The 18,915-nt window shown below is 56.8% G+C and overlaps 1 protein-coding gene across 1 annotated transcript in view; it reads right to left on the bottom strand.

Annotated features, from left to right (window-relative positions):
• The window catches only part of CLASP1 (cytoplasmic linker associated protein 1), a 113,314-nt gene that overhangs the window by 67,162 nt on the left and 27,237 nt on the right, over window positions 1-18,915 (bottom strand). Inside the window, exons 14-20 of the mRNA XM_075317018.1 lie at window positions 18,176-18,283; window positions 17,348-17,509; window positions 15,728-15,835; window positions 12,780-12,842; window positions 8,381-8,484; window positions 7,945-7,968; window positions 4,676-4,920 (exon numbers count right to left, since the gene is read on the bottom strand). Of these exons, the coding sequence (XP_075173133.1) occupies window positions 4,676-4,920; window positions 7,945-7,968; window positions 8,381-8,484; window positions 12,780-12,842; window positions 15,728-15,835; window positions 17,348-17,509; window positions 18,176-18,283 (814 nt within the window). The remainder of the gene's footprint in view (window positions 1-4,675; window positions 4,921-7,944; window positions 7,969-8,380; window positions 8,485-12,779; window positions 12,843-15,727; window positions 15,836-17,347; window positions 17,510-18,175; window positions 18,284-18,915) is intronic.

Here is an 18,915-nt window from a genome sequence, read left to right as displayed (position 1 = left end):
AGTGAAAGAGAGACGTTCCTGTCTAGGGACGTCGACCTCCTGTCCCATTTGCGGAGAATGTGCCATTGGAGTGGACGCAGATGAAACTGCGCAAGGGGAACTGTCTCCATTGCTGCCACCATCTTCCCTAGGAAGCGCGTGAGGTGCCTCAAGGGGTGAGACTGGGCCCGAAGGAGAAAGTGCACCCCTGTCTGCAGTGAACGCTGTTTGTCCAGCGGAAGTTTCACTATCTCTGAGAAAGTATGAAACTCCATCCCGAGGTAAGTCAGTGAATTGCGTCGGTGTCAATTTTTACTTTGGGAAATTGATGATCCACCCGAACCTCTGGAGAGTCTCCAAAAGAATGTTCAGGCTGTGTTGACATGCCACCCGGGAGGGTGCCTTGACTTAGGAGATCGTCTAAGTAAGGGATCACCGAGTGTCCCTGAGAGTGTAGGCTCATCGCCACTGATGCCATGACCTTGGTGAAGACCCGTGGGACTGTCGCCAGGCTGAAAGGCAAAGTCACGAGCTGAAAGTGTTCGACCCGGATGGCGAAACACCGGGAGCGTTGATGCTCTGGTGTAATCGGCACGTGGAGATAAGCATCCCTGAAGTCGATTGATGCTAGGAAGACTCCCTGGGACATCGAAGCGATGACTGAGCGGAGAGATTCCATCAGAAACCGTCAGGTTCTCACGTGTCTGTTGAGCAGAATGAGGCCCGGAAACGGACCGGAATGATACGTCCTTTTTTGGTACCCCGAACAAGTTGGAGTAAAGACCGCGACCACGTTCTTGAAGCGGAACGGGGATCACAACTCCATTTGCAGAGACAAGTCGGAGGATGAGAGCTGAGCTCTATCCTGTAACCGTGAGACGGAATGTCTCTCACCCATCGGTTTTTTATCCAATTGCTCGCCAAACAGACGGTCGCCAGAAAATGGCAAACCGGTTAAGAACTTCTTGGAAGCAGAGTCTGCCTTCCAGTCGCGTAGCCACATAGCCCTGCGGACTGCCCTGAATTGGCGGATGCTACCGCTGTACGGCTCGCAGAGTCCAGGACGGCGTTCATGGCGTAGGACGAAAAGCCGACGCCTGAGAAGTCAAAGACACAACCTGCGGAGCAGAGGTACGTGCGACCGCATTAGTCTCAGACAGACAAGCTGATGATAGCTTGGAGTGCCCACTCGACTGCGAAGACCGGAGCAAAAGACGCGCCTATGGCATCATAGATGGATTTCATCATGAGCTCTATTTGCCTGTCAGTGGCATCCTTGAGCGATGAACCATCTGCCACTAATACCACGGATCTAGCCGCCAGTCTGGAGACTGGAGGATCCACCTTGGGACACTGAGCCCAACCCTTAACTACGTCAGGGGGGAAAGGGTAACGTGTCGCATTAAGGCGCTTAGTAAGCGCTTGTCCGGAAATGCTCTGTGCTTCTGGACAGCCTCTCTGAAGTTAGAGTGATCGAAAAACACACTCTGGGTACGTTTGGGAAACCTAAACTGGTGTTTCTCCTACTGTGAAGCCGACTCCTCTATAGGTGGAGTTGGGGTAGAAGGTCTAGCACCTGGTTGATGGACTTTATAAGGTCATTTACTATGGCGTCCCCTTCAGGTGTATCCAGATTAAGAGCAACGTCAGGATCAAAGCCCTGAGCTGCGACCTCCGCTTCATCCTCCAGAGGGTCCTCATGCTGAGACCCCGAATCGCGTGATGCAGCCGGGGAAGGTTCCCAGCGAGCCCGCTTAGCCTGTCTGAGGCTGCGGTCCGTGTCGGAGTTCTCACCGTGGGATCTGGGTGCCACCCCAGGAGCCCTTTGCTGTACCGACCGAGAGGGGCCTGGGGATGATGAACTCACAGTGCCCCTGGTCCTGTGTTACCGATCTGGACTGCCAAGCTTCTAGTATCTTAGCAGACCATCTGTCCATAGACTGAGCCATGGAAGTGAAGCGACTCAGAGCGTTTCTCAGTCAAAATTGTAAACTCTGTCCCTTCCATCTGTGCAGTGGAAACCGGCAGTACCACCTGAGCCGAGGGTCCCATCAGTGCCGGAGGCTCCGGCTGAGTGAGTGCCACAGGGGCCTAGCATTGTCACAATGAGGGTAGGGGGAACCTGCAGGTAACATAGCCGCACAAGAGGTACAGGTCGCAAAATAAGCCTGTGCCTTGGCACCCTTGCTTTCTGCGGACGACATGCTGTTGTCTCCTCTTAGAGATATAGCCAAAAGCAAATAACCAAATAACGCTGCCGAATAGATAAAATTATATATATATATATATATATATATACACACACACTACGGCACCCAAGGGGGTCCAGCATCTGACAACTGGTGTGGCTTACCAACCGCCCCAAGCGATGGTGTGTCCACCAGATTCCCTGCCTGGGACTTCCAGAGCTGCAGAGCTCAGTCTGAAATCCCCCACCGGCAGAAGTAATTATAACAATGGCTGCCAGCGATCTGAGGGGAGGAGGGAGCCGTGGGAGTGCCTAATAAAGTGCGGGCATCTGGTGCCCCACAGTGCTCAGTGATGGGGGAGGAGGATACCAAAGCATGCTCCAGCCCTCACTGCCGACCAGTCGGCCGTCCCGCTCTTACCCCTGACTGGCAGGCCCTGGGGCGGAAGTACATGTACTAGGCCGCAAAAGCCGGGGACTAAGTTTAAAAGCGCGGCCGGCCAACAGGCGCGGGCGGCGCGGTAGTCCCGGCTCACAAACCACACAGCAGCCGCTGCAGCGTCTGAAACACAGGCGCTGCATGCACCGTCCCTAAGGGGACACAGAGTACCTCATGGATGCAGGGGCTGCGGAGGGAGCCCGGTCCCAGTGACCGGCGACCGGTTAGGATCCCACTTCTCCCAGAACTGCGGAGCCCGGTCTGAAATCCCCCACCGGCAGAAATGATCATAACAATGGCTGCCAGCGTTCTGAGGGGAGGATGGAGCCGTGGGAGTGCCTAATAAAGTGCGGGCATCTGGTGCCCCACAGTGCTCAGTGAGGGGGGAGGAGGATACCACAGCATGCTCCAGCCCTCACTGCCGACGTCCAGTCGGCCGTCCCGCTCTTACCCCTGACTGGCAGACCCAGGGGTGGGAGTACAGTACTAGGCCGCAAAAGCCGGGGACTAAAGTTAAAAGCGCGGCCGGCCAGCAGGCGCGGTCGGCACGGTAGTCCCGGCTCACAAACCACACTGCAGCCGCTGCGGCGTCTGTAACACAGGCGCTGCATGCACCGTCCCTAAGGGGACACAGAGTACCTCATGGATGCAGGGCCCTGTCCCTGATGACATCCGGCCTCCTGTCCGTCAGATTCCCCCAGGGGCTGCGGATGGAGCCCGGTCCCAGTGACCGGCGACCGTTTAGGATCCCACTTCTCCTAGAACTGCAGAGTCCGTTCTGAAATCCCCCACCGGCAGAAGTGATTATAACAATGGCTGCCAGCGTTCTGAGGGGAGGATGGAGCCGTGGGCGTGCCTAATAAAGTGCGGGAAACTGGTGTCCCACAGTGTTCAGTGAGGGGGGAGGAGGATAACAAAGTATGCTCCAGCCCTCACTGCCGCCGTCCAGTCGGCCGTCCCGCCCTTACCCCTGACAGTATATGGTACTAGGCCGCAAAAGCTGGGGACTAAAGTTAAAAGCGCGGCCGGCCAACAGGCGCGGTCGGCGCGGTAGTCCCGGTCTCAGAAACCACACAGGAGCCGCTGCGGCGTCTGTAATACAGGCGCTGCATGTACCGTCCCTAAGGGGACACAGAGTACCTTATAGATGCAGGGCCCTGTCCCTGATGATATCCAGTCTCCTGTCCGTCAGATTCCCCCAGGGGCTGCGGATGGAGCCCGGTCCCAGTGCCTGGATGACCGGTTAGGATCCCACTTCTCCCAGAGCCCCTAAGGGATGGGGAAGGAAAACGGCATGTGGGCTCCAGCCTCTGTACCCGCAATGGGTACCTCAACCTTAACAGCACCGCCGACTCAGTGGGGTGAGAAGGGAGCATGCCGGGGGCCCTGTGGGGGCCCTCTTTTCTTCCATCCGATACAATCAGCAGCTGCTGCTGACTAAAATGTGGAGCTTGTGTGCATGTGTGCCTCCTTCAACACAAAGCATAAAACTGATGGGCCCGTGATGCACGGGAGGGTGTATAGGCAGAGGGGAGGGGTTACACTTTTTAAAGTGTAATACTTTGTGTGGCCTCCGGAGGCAGTAGCTATACACCCAATTGTCTGGGTCTCCCAATGGAGCGACAAAGAAATCAGAAGTCTTGAGAATGAAGAGGAGTGTTAGGCTATGTGCGCACGTTGCGTACAGTCGATATGAAGAGCACACGTGCGCTTCCAATCGCTGCAGAAAATGTCCATAGTGAAGAAAAAAAAAAAAAAGCAGATTCCATGCGCTCTGCCTGCAGCTCCTCCCATAGACAGAGCGGGGGCTGCCAGCAGAGTGCACGGAAGAAGTGACATGTCACTTCTTAGAACGCGCACTTCGGGCAGCAGCCGAACCGCTACAGTCTAATACGCCACGTGCGCACAGCTCCTGTATAATTTCCATAGATTATGCAGGGGACGCAGGATGCATGCAGTTACGCTGCGCTACAAAGCGCAGTGTAACTGCATGTAATTACGCAACGTGCGCACATAGCCTTATAGCTGCAGCCGTTACAGCCATGCACATAGATAGGGGCATTGCTCACCTAAGCGTCCGCTGGCTTTTCAGGAGGTTCTGCAGGCCGATGAGCCCCTCTTTCCTCTCCGACCAGTTGGAGCTGGCGCAGTGGTTCAGGACCTCGGCCACATCCTCTGTTTGGCGCAGGTAGTGCGGGATCCCGCCATTTCTTGAGCCATACGACCTTTCTGAGCAGGCGCTGGAGGCGTCACTGTTTGCGTCGTCATCAGAATACATCCCATACGGCTCGTAGCGTCTCCTCACTGGCTTTTTCTGCAAGTAAAATGTGACATTAACCGGACATCTCACCATGATCCCATCAGACTGGAGCACACGGGATGCAGAATACACGGGACGTGGAGACAGACCCATCCGGGCTCAATCACCTGGAAATCCAAAGCACAAGCCCCAAACATATGCCCCATCCCCAAAGACGCAGGATCCAGAATCCAAACCCATCACTTTGTGATCCCCTCCCCCGTCCGGCCTGTTCCTAGCCCTCATCAATTCTCAGGAATACTGCGGTCATACGTTGCCCTGCCGTGGTGCGATGTTCTGCAGAGGTAGGTTGCTTCACATAGTAGATACCGAGATCTAATGACTCCACCATCGCTCCCCGCACACGAGTCTGAACACCCAACATGACAGAGGGCCGCAGAGAGCGGGGGCAGGTAAAGAAATCCGTCCTGATCTCAGTGGTGAATGGGTCCCTGTTTAATACAATTTTTTTATTATCACTTTGCCGTCAATCATCGGCCGGACGTCGCTGTCACCTGCACCAGCATCTGGGATGTGAGATGAGCGGAGGGCGATGCGCGACATCCAGACAGACCGGCACCGGCGCCATCGCTGCACCAAAACAGCCGGAAAACCGCTCAAGGCCTCGATGATTGAAGCCATAAATGAGAGAAGTGAGCGGTGTGATGAGCCGGAGCCGGGAGAATACTGGGCTGTGTCCCACATCTGCGCTGCGCTCCTGGAAACGTCTCTGGGGTCACAGTCTCAGCTGCTCGATGCAGACGACAGACGGACGTTACAGAATGACCCGACGCTCGTCTGCAGCACGCACGAGGGAAACAACACCGCCACCATGAGGAGCCCTACACCGCCACCATGAGGAGCCCTACACCGCCGCCATGAGGAGCCCCACACCGCCGCCATGAGGAGCCCTACACAGCCGCCATGAGGAGCCCTACACCGCCGCCATGAGGAGCCCTACACCGCCGCCATGAGGAGGCCTACACCGCCACCATGAGGAGCCCTACACCGCCACCATGAGGAGCCCTACACCGCCACCATGAGGAGCCCTACACCGCCACCATGAGGAGCCCTACACCGCCACCATGAGGAGGCCTACACCGCCACCATGAGGAGGCCTACACCGCCACCATGAGGAGGCCTACACCGCCACCATGAGGAGCCCTACACCGCCGCCATGAGGAGCCCTACACCGCCACCATGAGGAGCCCCACACCGCCACCATGAGGAGGCCTACACCGCCACCATGAGAAGCCCCACACCGCCACCATGAGGAGCCCCACACCGCCACCATGAGGAGGCCTACACCGCCACCATGAGGAGCCCCACACCGCCACCATGAGGAGCCCCACACCGCCACCATGAGGAGCCCCACACCGCCACCATGAGGAGCCCCACACCGCCACCATGAGGAGCCCCACACCGCCGCCATGAGGAGCCCCACACCGCCGCCATGAGGAGCCCTACACCGCCGCCATGAGGAGCCCTACACCGCCACCATGAGGAGCCCTACACCGCCGCCATGAGGAGCCCTACACCGCCGCCATGAGGAGCCACACACCGCCGCCATGAGGAGCCCAGAACCAACATTCAGGACTAGATCTCGTGACTGCGAGGAATTTCCTGCAGACGAGGGCAAAGAGCCACCCATCTCCTCTAATGACAAAAGTACCTGTCCCATCCCCCCAACAAGACAGATGCCTGCCCCCCTCCAAGGACTAAGCACCTCCCCATCTCAACCCCCCAAGACAGAGACCCCTGACCCCCTCCAAGGACTGAGCATATCCCCATCTCCCCCCCCCCACCACCAAGACAGAGATCCCTGTCCCTCCACTACTCCAATGACTGTGCACCCTTCCTCAGGACAGAGACCCCTGACCCCCTTAAAAGGATCCTGCACCTCCTTATCCCACCCCCGTAAGGCAGAGACTCCGTCAACCCTCTTCAAATGACTGAGCACCATCCCATCCCGCCCCCTCCTCCAAAGACAGAGCACTTCCCAATCCCACCCTCCGTCACATCCCACTCGAGGGCAGAGAACTCTGCCCCCCACCCCCAAGTACAGAACACCTCCATCCACTACACTTCCGAGGGTGGACTACCCCTTCACACCTCCGCCCCCCCACCAAGGGTGGAGCACCCCCTCACACCTCCGCCCCTCACCGACAGTCGAGCACCCCCTCACACCTCCGCCCCTCACCGACAGTCGAGCACCCCCTCACACCTCCGCCCCTCACCGATAGTCGAGCACCCCTTCACAACCTCCATTGTGGGAGCAGCACTTCTCTAACAAATCACAGTGAACATGAGAACAGGCCACACAGTACCAGACCACCCAAAAGTCCACAATTGTGGTCCCGGACCCCAGCTCCCCAGGGGGATGGCTACTATATAAAGAGGGGGCAGTCTGCAATTACAGAGACGTACAGGACCGTCAAACACTGTTCACATCTAAAGGCTGAAAATCCATCACCAAACTCCCAGCTGGGCATTACCTACTACGTCTGTGGGTTTGGTGCAGTGTGTCAGGAGGCTGTGGGGCTGACCTAGCTCACCATGCATTGCTTACACTGGATGCAATGGTAGCAGACCCTCAGCTGTGTGACTATGGGGTCTGCAGACATGGCCAAGCACTAAGTGTCGACAGCTCTGATGAGTCCTACATAGGACTGCTGAGTACGTGGATGTATTGCGGCGGTGTACGTGGCGGGGGGAACCTAGTCACAGGATACTGCGGAGATCTGCTCATGACTTGCATCTTAAGAAGGACTCTCAAATTTCCCGTACCGCAAGTTTTCACCTATAGAGACGTTTGAATGTAACCAACCGTGATGCATGAAGGCTGAGGGAAAAGGTCCGCCCGCTGCGAGACGGCCTGGGACAGGGCCACTAAGTGACAGCAAGCAGAGATGTTCGGGTGAGAGGCCTCGTCTACGTCGGTGGACGCCCCGACAGTGCGGATCAGAAGCAACCACGACACAGAAAAAAAAACACTCATTCCATGTGGGCATGGCTTAACATAACAAAAAATGGCCGTACCTTATTCCTGGGGTCTCCCAGCAGCTAAACAAGAAATTAAGAATGTTATTAGAAGGATGAAAATCAAGGGTTAAATGGAGATGAGAAGACGAGACAACAAGAGGTCACCGGCCGCTGGATCCTCGGGTGGAGGCACAAAACACAGCGAGGAGCCGCAGCTCGTCTACGAGTCAACACGACGGGGCAGAAACCAGACGCCACCGCAGGTAGTGACAGCTGAACGTCAGCTCTGGGGTCTATCATGGAGGAGACCCTCACGGTCCAGCGGTAATGACCGGAGGGGGAGATCTCCGCATTTTGTTCCCTGGTGCTCAGGAGTTCTGCCCTTAGGTTTGACCAGGGATGACGGCTATGACCATGTACGAGAGGAGCCACATGCTGCACATGTATAGACAGTGGGAGATCACACGCCGGGAACGGACGCGGTTCCCCTTACCAGTGCATCGGCCACCGCGGCTTCCAGGTCTGTGCTGGTGCTGAGCACCCTCATGGCGTTCACGGAGGACGGTATTCTGCCCGACTGGCCGATCCCATAGCGATCTTGTCAAAAGAAAGAAAAAGGAAAACGTTAAAACCTCTGCTCGGCGGAAGCAGAATTCCTGCAGCTGAAGCTCTGCAAGCAACGGACAGGCAAAATCCTCCTCCTCCCCAGAACGGAGGTGTCTGGGCCGGCACAATATGGCCGCCTGTGACCCGGGCGTGTACTGTCCTGCCCCATCCCCCGATCACGCAGATCGCAGAGCAGACCGAGTGGTCCATCAGGTGGGACGGACCGATGTCTGCCGCCTGGGCCGATTGACAGCAGCAGGACGGTGGCTTCTCTCCACTCCCTGCCCATCGCTCTGCAGATCTGTCCGGATGATACCACCCCAATGTATGGGCGGCCGATCGCCCCATGCCGCACTGAGCCTAGGCTATGGGGGCTGCAGCTGCGGGCATTATGCCCCCTGCCATCTGTGCACGCCCGTCATCTGCAGAATTGATGGCATTTTTTTCTCAGGAGCGGAATATTTTGCCTGTCAGAAGCCACAAAGATGAACTGTAGGAATTCAGCAGGAGGCAGCGGCCGGGAACGCTGAGAGCCGTGTCTCTACAGCCGGGACACGAGCAGGGCATGCTGGGAGCTGTAGTTCTCCAGCTGCAGAGCCAGAGCTGGACACGCACTAATGATGGGGGCCACCTGCAGCAATGGACAGACGTGGCCTCCACCGCATTCACATGCTGCAGCAGCGCCACGAGGACAGCCACCGGCACTGTGCGGCCACCTCGGCTGTGTCTGCAGCATGTGAACACAGGCTAATAATACGCCTGTCACCTGTATGGAAGGAACATGAGGAGGAGGAGGAGGAATGGCAGAAAAGAAAGTTAGCGCTGATGGGATGGAAAATTCTGCAGAAATTATTATATAAAGCTGCGGTAGCCATCATCAACCCGGGCTGACGGGTGTACAAACCGCCGACCTCTACACAGCGCAGGACGGAGGCGTCCGCCGACCTCTACACAGCGCAGGACGGAGGCGTCCACCGACCTCTACACAGCGCAGGACGGAGGCGCCCGCCGACCTCTACACAGCGCAGGACGGAGGCGCCCGCCGACCTCTACACAGCACAGGACGGAGGCGCCCGCCGACCTCTACACAGCGCAGGACGGAGGCGCCCGCCGACCTCTACACAGCGCAGGACGGAGGCGTCCGCCGACCTCTACACAGCGCAGGACGGAGGCGTCCGCCGACCTCTACACAGCGCAGGACGGAGGCATCCGCCGACCTCTAAACAGCGCAGGACAGAGGCGTCCGCCGACCTCTACACAGCGCAGGACGGAGGCGTCCGCCGACCTCTACACAGCGCAGGACGGAGGCGTCCGCCGACCTCTACACAGCGCAGGACGGAGGCGTCCGCCGACCTCTACACAGCGCAGGACGGAGGTGTCCGCCGACCTCTACACAGCGCAGGACGGAGGCATCCGCTGACCTCTACACAGCGCAGGACGGAGGCGTCCGCCGACCTCTACACAGCGCAGGACGGAGGCGTCCGCCGACCTCTACACAGCGCAGGACGGGAGGCGTCCGCCGACCTCTACACAGCGCAGGACGGAGGCGTCCGCCGACCTTCTACACAGCACAGGACGGAGGCGCCCGCCGACCTCTACACAGCGCAGGACGGAGGCATCCGCCGACCTCTACACAGCACTGATAGGACACACAAGGGCTGAGAGGGGCCTAAAACCTCTGATAATCTGTGTGGACTCTCTGTGACTACACGGGCTATAATCCCCATTATCACAGCTGAAGAGACAGTCCAGGAGACCCGAATCACCATATCAGCAATGAGACTAATGGAACAAACCTCCTGCTCTGTACAGCAGATCCCCGGGAAAAGGGCACTACCACCCAGAATGCACTGCAAGATTATTCCATCATCCTCCTTTGGAGAAGCTCCGGAGCTGTGTATAACCACCCTTGTGCCTTTATGCTCGTTATTTTTTGCATATTTGTCCTGACTGTCAGCAAATGACGGCACGACATGAGATTCAGCCGAGCCTATATGTAACGGTTCATATGTGATTTTTTTTCTTCTCTTTCTATAACCAACATCCACTCCTCATCCAGTGCAATGAGGATCACCCCGCTAATCCCTCCAATGCAGTGCTGTAATATAAGGGGGATCACCCCGCTAATCCCTCCAATGCAGTGCTATAATATAAGGGGGATCACCCCGCTAATCCCTCCAATGCAGTGCTATAATATAAGCGGGATCACCCCGCTAATCCCTCCAATGCAGTGCTATAATATAAGGGGGATCACCCCGCTAATCCCTCCAATGCAGTGCTATAATATAAGGGGGATCACCCCGCTAATCCCTCCAATGCAGTGCTATAATATAAGGGGGATCACCCCACTAATCCCTCCAGTGCAGTGCTATAATATAAGGGGGATCACCCTGCTAATCCCTCCAATGCAGTGCTATAATATAAGGGGGATCACCCCGCTAATCCCTCCAGTGCAGTGCTATAATATAAGGGGGATCACCCCGCTAATCCCTCCAGTGCAGTGCTATAATATAAAGGGGATTGAAGTAGAAAGAGAAAGAAAATGCGCATATAGTGGGATCACCAAAAATAGTATCAAATATCATTTATTTATATGAAAAAAGACATAACAAAACACAGATATGAGATAAAAACAATTAAAAAGCAACAGCTTATACACACATTTAGTACCAATGGTATATCGCACCAAACAGCACCCCACCCCCTCAACAGGCCAGAACCCAAAATACGAGACTCCAATAAATATGTACAATAAAGCAGGACCCAAATTGGTTCAATAATGTACAATGCAGCAAGACCCTAATAGGTCCAATAACAAAAAAGAAATTTACCCAATAATTGATATAATGCAGGTACCAGACAATGCAAGTATAACAACAGACAAAAATGCATACACTAAATGACGCAAAGAGAACTGCATTAGTATACCAACCAGTAACCTGCCTTAGAGTGATAAATGGAGCCACATGCGTAGCAGGACACGTACCTGCATGCAGATAACACAGGGTAAAAGGCCAAGGGGATGCGTGAGATGGGTAGGGTGGTATCCCCACGCGTATCGCTACACAAGGTTGTAGCTTCCTCAGGGGAAAGTGAGGTATATCGTGGCTGGTGTGTCTTAAATACATCATTTGATTTGAGGAAATTGCTTACCAGCATGGACGGGGTGGAGGGAGAGAGGTCGCCGTGCAACCAGAGAATGCCGATATGCACCGCCATATTTTGCCACATGACCTGATCACGTGGCCCGATGACGAGGGTATCCCAGCCATAGCACATGCGCCAAAGTCGTGACGCTGTGCATAGATTTAAACATAGGATGCAACAGAGATGAACCAGCTACAGCGCACGCGCCAGACTGATGTACATATTTATTGGAGTCTCGTATTTTGGGTTCTGGCCTGTAGAGGGGGTGGGGTGCTGTTTGGTGCCATATACCATTGGTACTAAATGTGTGTATAAGCTGTTGCTTTTTAATTGTTTTTATCTCATCTGTGTTTTGGTATGTCTTTTTTCATATAAATAAATGATATTTGATACTATTTTTGGTGATCCCACTATATGCGCATTTTCTTTCTCTTTCTACTTCAATTTGTCCTTCACTATGTGCTAGTGGTTTTTTGATCCCATTCTTATTCATCTACATATATACCCTTCGTGCCCTCCCATATGTGTTGTTCTAAATAATATAAAGGGGATCACCCCGCTAATCCCTCCAATGCAGTGCTATAATATAAGGGGGATCACCCCGCTAATTACTCCAGAGACCACCCTCCCCCAATCCAACTGCAATAAGGTGATAAAACTGCCTGTAGCAGAACGGCCCTGTCCGTCATGGCTCCCCCTAAGAGTCTCCCCATTTATGGCCGGGGGTCTGTGGATCTGGAGCAATGTCAGGACCTCACACTAAGACCTACGTAGAGCAGGAATTGCGGCCGACAGACCCCCGGTATCTCCCTACACAGGAAACATTAACCACTGAGGCCACAACAGAGAGAGAAACTACTACTCTCATCATTACACCCCGAGGCTCCAAGTACCTGGGGGAGAGAAGCAACCCACCAGGATGACAACCACCTAAATCCACGGACTAAAACCCCAGAGAGGACCCCGGAGCAGACCCCTGAAATATAATGTATACACGCAAATTATAATGAATGAGCATGAGATATACGTAAATCAGACTCCAGCGGCACAAAGCAACAAGTGATGGCGGATGATGGACATGCAGCGGCGGTGATGTCAGCACATGGAGAATGAGGCGGCATGCAGTTAGCGCCGGTCACCTGACTGCCCCACAGACTCGGAGGTGGAGAGCGCACTAGTGGACCTGGAATGACGTCGAGAGGCTGCAAGAAGAAGGAATGGCAAACACCCAAAGGGTTAACACGCAGAAAACAGGAGACAGAAGCAGAGCACACACGAGGGTCCGGGGTGGATGTGACAGAAGCAGAGTGAATGGGACAGAGTCTGTGCTGGGACCTGAGAGGGCAGCTCCATCAGGAATCCCGCAGCTGCCGACACATGGGGACAGAGACGGCGGGAGGCGAGTGCAAAGACTACCCTGCCCCCTGCTGGAGAAGAGGCGACACACCAGACCAAGCCTCGGTGCAGCGCACCCTGCCGGCCAGCCGGACGACGCTCGGGTTATGGAGATGATGTGACACTGACAAACGTCACCATCAAATATTGGGGAACAAAACAAAGACCACCAGACAGGACACAAGCGACTGACACAGAGGATATGGGGTGGTGGGTTTAGTAAGGGTTAATCTACCATGCATTGTAAGAAAGGTGACACCGGACCCTGATAATGGGGCAGAAGTAAAAGACAATAGTCCAGCGCTATCAGAGCCCACGAAAGTGCAGCCAAATGGGAGTTCTGGTCGTGCCACAGCTGGAGAGGCGCAGGCTGGACCCTGCTGCATGTAGTGGGAACACCGTGCTATGGGGGACCTGATCGGGCACATTGGACGGAGTGTGTGCTGGTGGCACAGGCGGGAGACCCCAACAACTAAGGCCGGACTCCCGATGCAGGTACCGGCCGCGGTCTTCACAGCCTCATCTATGTAGATATGGGGCGGCCGGGTCATGCATCCGGAAACACCACTGTGGCAGCGCACAATCGCCCCAAACAGGGCAGGTTTATTAGTGCTCATTATGGAGGTACACGGAGCTGTGGGGGCTGCACATTGTGGTGGTACACGGAGCTGTGGGGGCTGCACATTGTGGAGGTGCACGGAGCTGTGGGGGCTGCACATTGTGGAGGTGCACGGAGCTGTGGGGGCTGCACATTGTGGTGGTACACGGAGCTGTGGGGGCTGCACATTGTGGAGGTGCACGGAGCTGTGGGGGCTGCACATTGTGGTGGTGCACGGAGCTGTGGGCGCTGCACATTGTGGTGGTACACGGAGCTGTGGGGGCTGCACATTGTGGTGGTACACGGAGCTGTGGGGGCTGCACATTGTGGAGGTGCACGGAGCTGTGGGGGCTGCACATTGTGGTGGTACACGGAGCTGTGGGGGCTGCACATTGTGGAGGTGCACGGAGCTGTGGGGGCTGCACATTGTGGTGGTGCACGGAGCTGTGGGCGCTGCACATTGTGGTGGTACACGGAGCTGTGGGCGCTGCACATTGTGGTGGTGCACGGAGCTGTGGGGGCTGCACATTGTGGTGGTACACGGAGCTGTGGGGGCTGCACATTGTGGAGGTGCACGGAGCTGTGGGGGCTGCACATTGTGGAGGTGCACGGAGCTGTGGGGGCTGCACATTGTGGTGGTACACGGAGCTGTGGGGGCTGCACATTGTGGAGGTGCACGGAGCTGTGGGCGCTGCACATTGTGGAGGTGCACGGAGCTGTGGGGGCTGCACATTGTGGAGGTGCACGGAGCTGTGGGGGCTGCACATTGTGGAGGTGCACGGAGCTGTGGGCGCTGCACATTGTGGTGGTGCACGGAGCTGTGGGCGCTGCACATTGTGGAGGTGCACGGAGCTGTGGGGGCTGCACATTGTGGAGGTGCACGGAGCTGTGGGCGCTGCACATTGTGGTGGTGCACGGAGCTTTGGGCGCTGCACATTGTGGTGGTACACGGAGCTGTGGGGGCTGCACATTGTGGTGGTACACGGAGCTGTGGGGGCTGCACATTGTGGAGGTGCACGGAGCTGTGGGCGCTGCACATTGTGGTGGTGCACGGACCTGTGGGCGCTGCACATTGTGGTGGTACACGGAGCTGTGGGGGCTGCACATTGTGGTGGTACACGGAGCTGTGGGGGCTGCACATTGTGGAGGTGCACGGAGCTGTGGGGGCTGCACATTGTGGTGGTGCACGGAGCTGTGGGCGCTGGACATTGTGGTGGTGCACGGACCTGTGGGGGCTGCACATTGTGGTGGTACACGGAGCTGTGGGCGCTGGACATTGTGGTGGTACACAGAGCTGTGGGCGCTGCACATTGTGGTGGTACACGGAGCTGTGGGGGCTGCACATTGTGGTGGTGCACGGAGCTGTGGGCGCTGGACATTGTGGTGGTACACAGAGCTGTGGGCGCTGCACATTGTGGTGGTACACGGAGCTGTGGGGGCTGCACATTGTGGTGGTACACGGAGCTGTGGGGGCTGCACATTGTGGAGGTGCACGGAGCTGTGGGGGCTGCACATTGTGGTGGTGCACGGAGCTGTGGGCGCTGGACATTGTGGTGGTACACGGAGCTGTGGGCGCTGCACATTGTGGTGGTACACGGAGCTGTGGGGGCTGCACATTGTGGTGGTGCACGGAGCTGTGGGCGCTGGACATTGTGGTGGTACACGGAGCTGTGGGGGCTGCACATTGTGGTGGTGCACGGAGCTGTGGGGGCTGCACATTGTGGTGGTGCACGGAGCTGTGGGCGCTGGACATTGTGGTGGTACACGGAGCTGTGGGCGCTGCACATTGTGGTGGTGCACGGAGCTGTGGGCGCTGGACATTGTGGTGGTACACGGAGCTGTGGGGGCTGCACATTGTGGTGGTGCACGGAGCTGTGGGCGCTGGACATTGTGGTGGTACACGGAGCTGTGGGCGCTGCACATTGTGGTGGTACACGGAGCTGTGGGCGCTGCACATCAGATACAGATATGTTTAATAATGGGGGAATTAGTCAGTAACTGCCTGTGGATCAGGAGGGACACAGACGGGTCCTGGGTGCTCAGGATTAGGGAAGGGTTGGGGAGGATAAAGGGTTGCAATGTGCCAATACTTACCAAGAGGTGCAAAGCCCCTGGCAGGACTTGTATCCCGGCTGCTCTCTCGGCTGGTGTCGCGGCTGCACCCCTGACTCATGCTGGGTCGGGGGATGCGGCTGCTCCGGGCTTGCATGCGATGTGGAAAAGCAGCACATTAATTTACAACACATAACAGGCAGAAAATTGAGAAAATCTTCAATGGAGCAAGTGGTTAATGCTGTTACATTAATGACAAAACATCCTGAGCCCGAAACACGAGGACGAGCGGCCGCAGTCATCAGACAACTCGGGCAAGGAAGGTCACAATGACGGAAACGACACTAGAAGTAATAGTCAGACGATAACCCCCCAGCGTGCGAGTATAGGATGAAAGGCACAGAGCAGCCGCCCGCACACAGACCCCCAAACCTGAGCCTGCAGTGTGTGAATACAGGGGAGACCCAGGGAAGGGTTAATGCAGCCACCCGTACAGACCCCCAAACCTGAGCCTGCAGTGTGTGAATACAAGGGAGACCCAGGGAAGGGTTAATGCAGCCGCCCGCACAGACCCCCCAAACCTGAGCCTGCAGTGTGTGAATACAAGGGAGACCCAGGGAAGGGTTAATGCAGCCGCCCGCACAGACCCCCCCAAACCTGAGCCTGCAGTGTGTGAATACAGAGGAGACCCAGGGAAGGGTTAATGCAGCCGCCCGCACAGACCCCCCCCCAAACCAGAGCCTGTAGTGTGTGAATACAAGGGAGACCCAGGGAAGGGTTAATGCAGCCGCCCGCACAGGCCCCCCAAACCTGAGCCTGCAGTGTGAATACAGGGGAGACCCAGGGAAGGGTTAATGCAGCCGCCCGCACAGACACCCCAAACCTGAGCCTGCAGTGTGTGAATACAGGGGAGACCCAGGGAAGGGTTAATGCAGCCGCCCGCACAGACCCCCTAAACCAGAGCCTGTAGTGTGAATACAGGGGAGACCCAGGGAAGGGTTAATGCAGCCGCCCGCACAGACCCCCTAAACCAGAGCCTGTAGTGTGAATACAGGGGAGACCCAGGGAAGGGTTAATGCAGCCGCCCGCACAGACCCCCCAAACCTGAGCCTGCAGAGTGAATACAGGGGAGACATGGACCTGGGGAGGGTAAGTGCAGTTCCACGCAAACCACACAGAGCAGCAGCTGACAACAGCAGGAGGCAATGAATCAAATACAAGACATGATCTGCCAATCAGGGAGCGATCTGACGGAGGAGCGAGCGCAGGATCTGACCCCCTGACTGCAGACATCTCAATGGGCTGAAATCCTGAAGACCCTTCCAGTGCCTGAGTAATACGGCTGCTAGCGGATCCCCCAGGTAATGCCAACGGGGGCGGCATACAGTGCCCTAATGCTGGCAGAGGACATTCATTGTGACTAAGCAGCGTCCAAGCCCGGCGTCATGAAAAGAATGGCGTCCGTACCAAGCGCCAGGATTAAAGGGGTCCCAACACACAAAACGTGCCGGGTCTATGGTGGCCCTCTTGCTCCAGTTTATATTTGGCATCAGTGGCATTTGGGCTCATTATGGATTTAATACAGATACAAATGAGCACAATGACTTGCAGAACCATGGCCTCGTAGCCCCCCGCCCCCCGGAGCGATGCCCGTGTCCTTACCAAGGCCCATCCTGCTGGGGCTGGTCTCACGGCTGCAGCCCTGACTGCGGGGGATCTTGCTTCTCTTCTCGGAGGTGGGGATTTGTGGGACCCTCTGGGCGCTGGTTGCCAGACCGTATCCACTGCTCAACAATTTACCAGGAGAACTGGAGCGGCTGCCGGCTGCACGGAGAGAGGATGGATGAGCGGACATACAGACATTGTCAGTGCTTACCTACAGGGATGACGCTCAGCGATGCTATGGAGCACAGTAACCTCACTGATGGCGACCACATCACTACAATACGGTGCAGCCACGCTCTCCCCCTGAACACCCGGTGAAGCGGCAGAGCCTTGCGTGACACCAAAGATGGAAAATGGGGGTAGTAGTGGAGGCATTATGCAATTGGGCTGTCTCCAAGACAGAACAGGCAGTCCGCTACCTAGAAGAGCGAGCAGTGTTCCGCCAAATGCCTGCTGTGTCTGGCCCTCCGCCACCGCCACCTCTACAAGCTTCATTGTCCCAGATTTGTGAGAACTTGGCACATGAAACAGTGGTCCCCATATTGCAGAGAGGTGCCAGGGAAGGCTGCCGTCAGCAAGTGCACCGCAGGTCACCCACACAGACTAATGACAGAGGAAATGACAGGAGGAGGTGGAGAGGCCCCGGGCAGCGTCTTACCACTGGCTGGATTCGCTGATCGGGATCCTTTAGCGTGGAGGCAGGAGGAGGACAGTAAAGAGGATTTAGAGAAGGTCACACAATGTAAAAAGCACACATCTCATAAACCAGGACAGAGGACAATCATGAAGCGCAGACACCAGCCACCATTCACACCCGATGCTTACGCTGGGACTGCGACACGATCTTGGCTCGGCTCCGGCCCCGGGTGTCTGGCTGTGCAGAGCTGGCGCTGCTGGTGCTTCCCGAGCTCTGCCTCCTGGTGCGGATCCGACCTGTCCCAAAACACAAAGGTAAAGTGATCACTGAGGTCCCTCAGACGGAGCGCAGCCGGCAAACAAGAGAACGTCGAGCGCCTTCATCACCGTGAAATCAGGAGACCAACACAATGAGGAGCCGTGAACCTACAGAAGACGTCAGCAAGAACCAAACCAAGGGCCCGGACAAGAGACGGGGCCCGGCACCCCAGACAAACAGGGCCCGGCCGAGAAACAGGGCCCGGCCGAGAAACAGGGCCCGGCCGAGAAACAGGGCCCGGCCGAGAAACAGGGCCCGGCCGAGAAACAGGGCCCGGCCGAGAAACAGGGCCCGGCCGAGAAACAGGGCCCGGCCGAGAAACAGGGCCCGGCCGAGAAACAGGGCCCGGCCGAGAAACAGGGCCCGGCCGAGAAACAGGGCCCGGCCGAGAAACAGGGCCCGGCCGAGAAACAGGGCCCGGCCGAGAAACAGGGCCCGGCCGAGAAACAGGGCCCGGCCGAGAAACAGGGCCCGGCCGAGAAACAGGGCCCGGCCGAGAAACAGGGCCCGGCCGAGAAACAGGGCCCGGCCGAGAAACAGGGCCCGGCCGAGAAACAGGGCCCGGCCGAAAAACAGGGCCCGGCCGAAAAACAGGGCCCGGCCGAGAAAC

The sequence above is a fragment of the Anomaloglossus baeobatrachus genome, chromosome 7, assembly GCF_048569485.1.
Source record: "Anomaloglossus baeobatrachus isolate aAnoBae1 chromosome 7, aAnoBae1.hap1, whole genome shotgun sequence".
Taxonomy (NCBI): Eukaryota; Metazoa; Chordata; class Amphibia; order Anura; family Aromobatidae; genus Anomaloglossus; species Anomaloglossus baeobatrachus.
The sequence above is the reverse complement of the archived record's forward strand: the minus strand, read 5'-3'. Positions and strand labels throughout refer to the sequence as shown.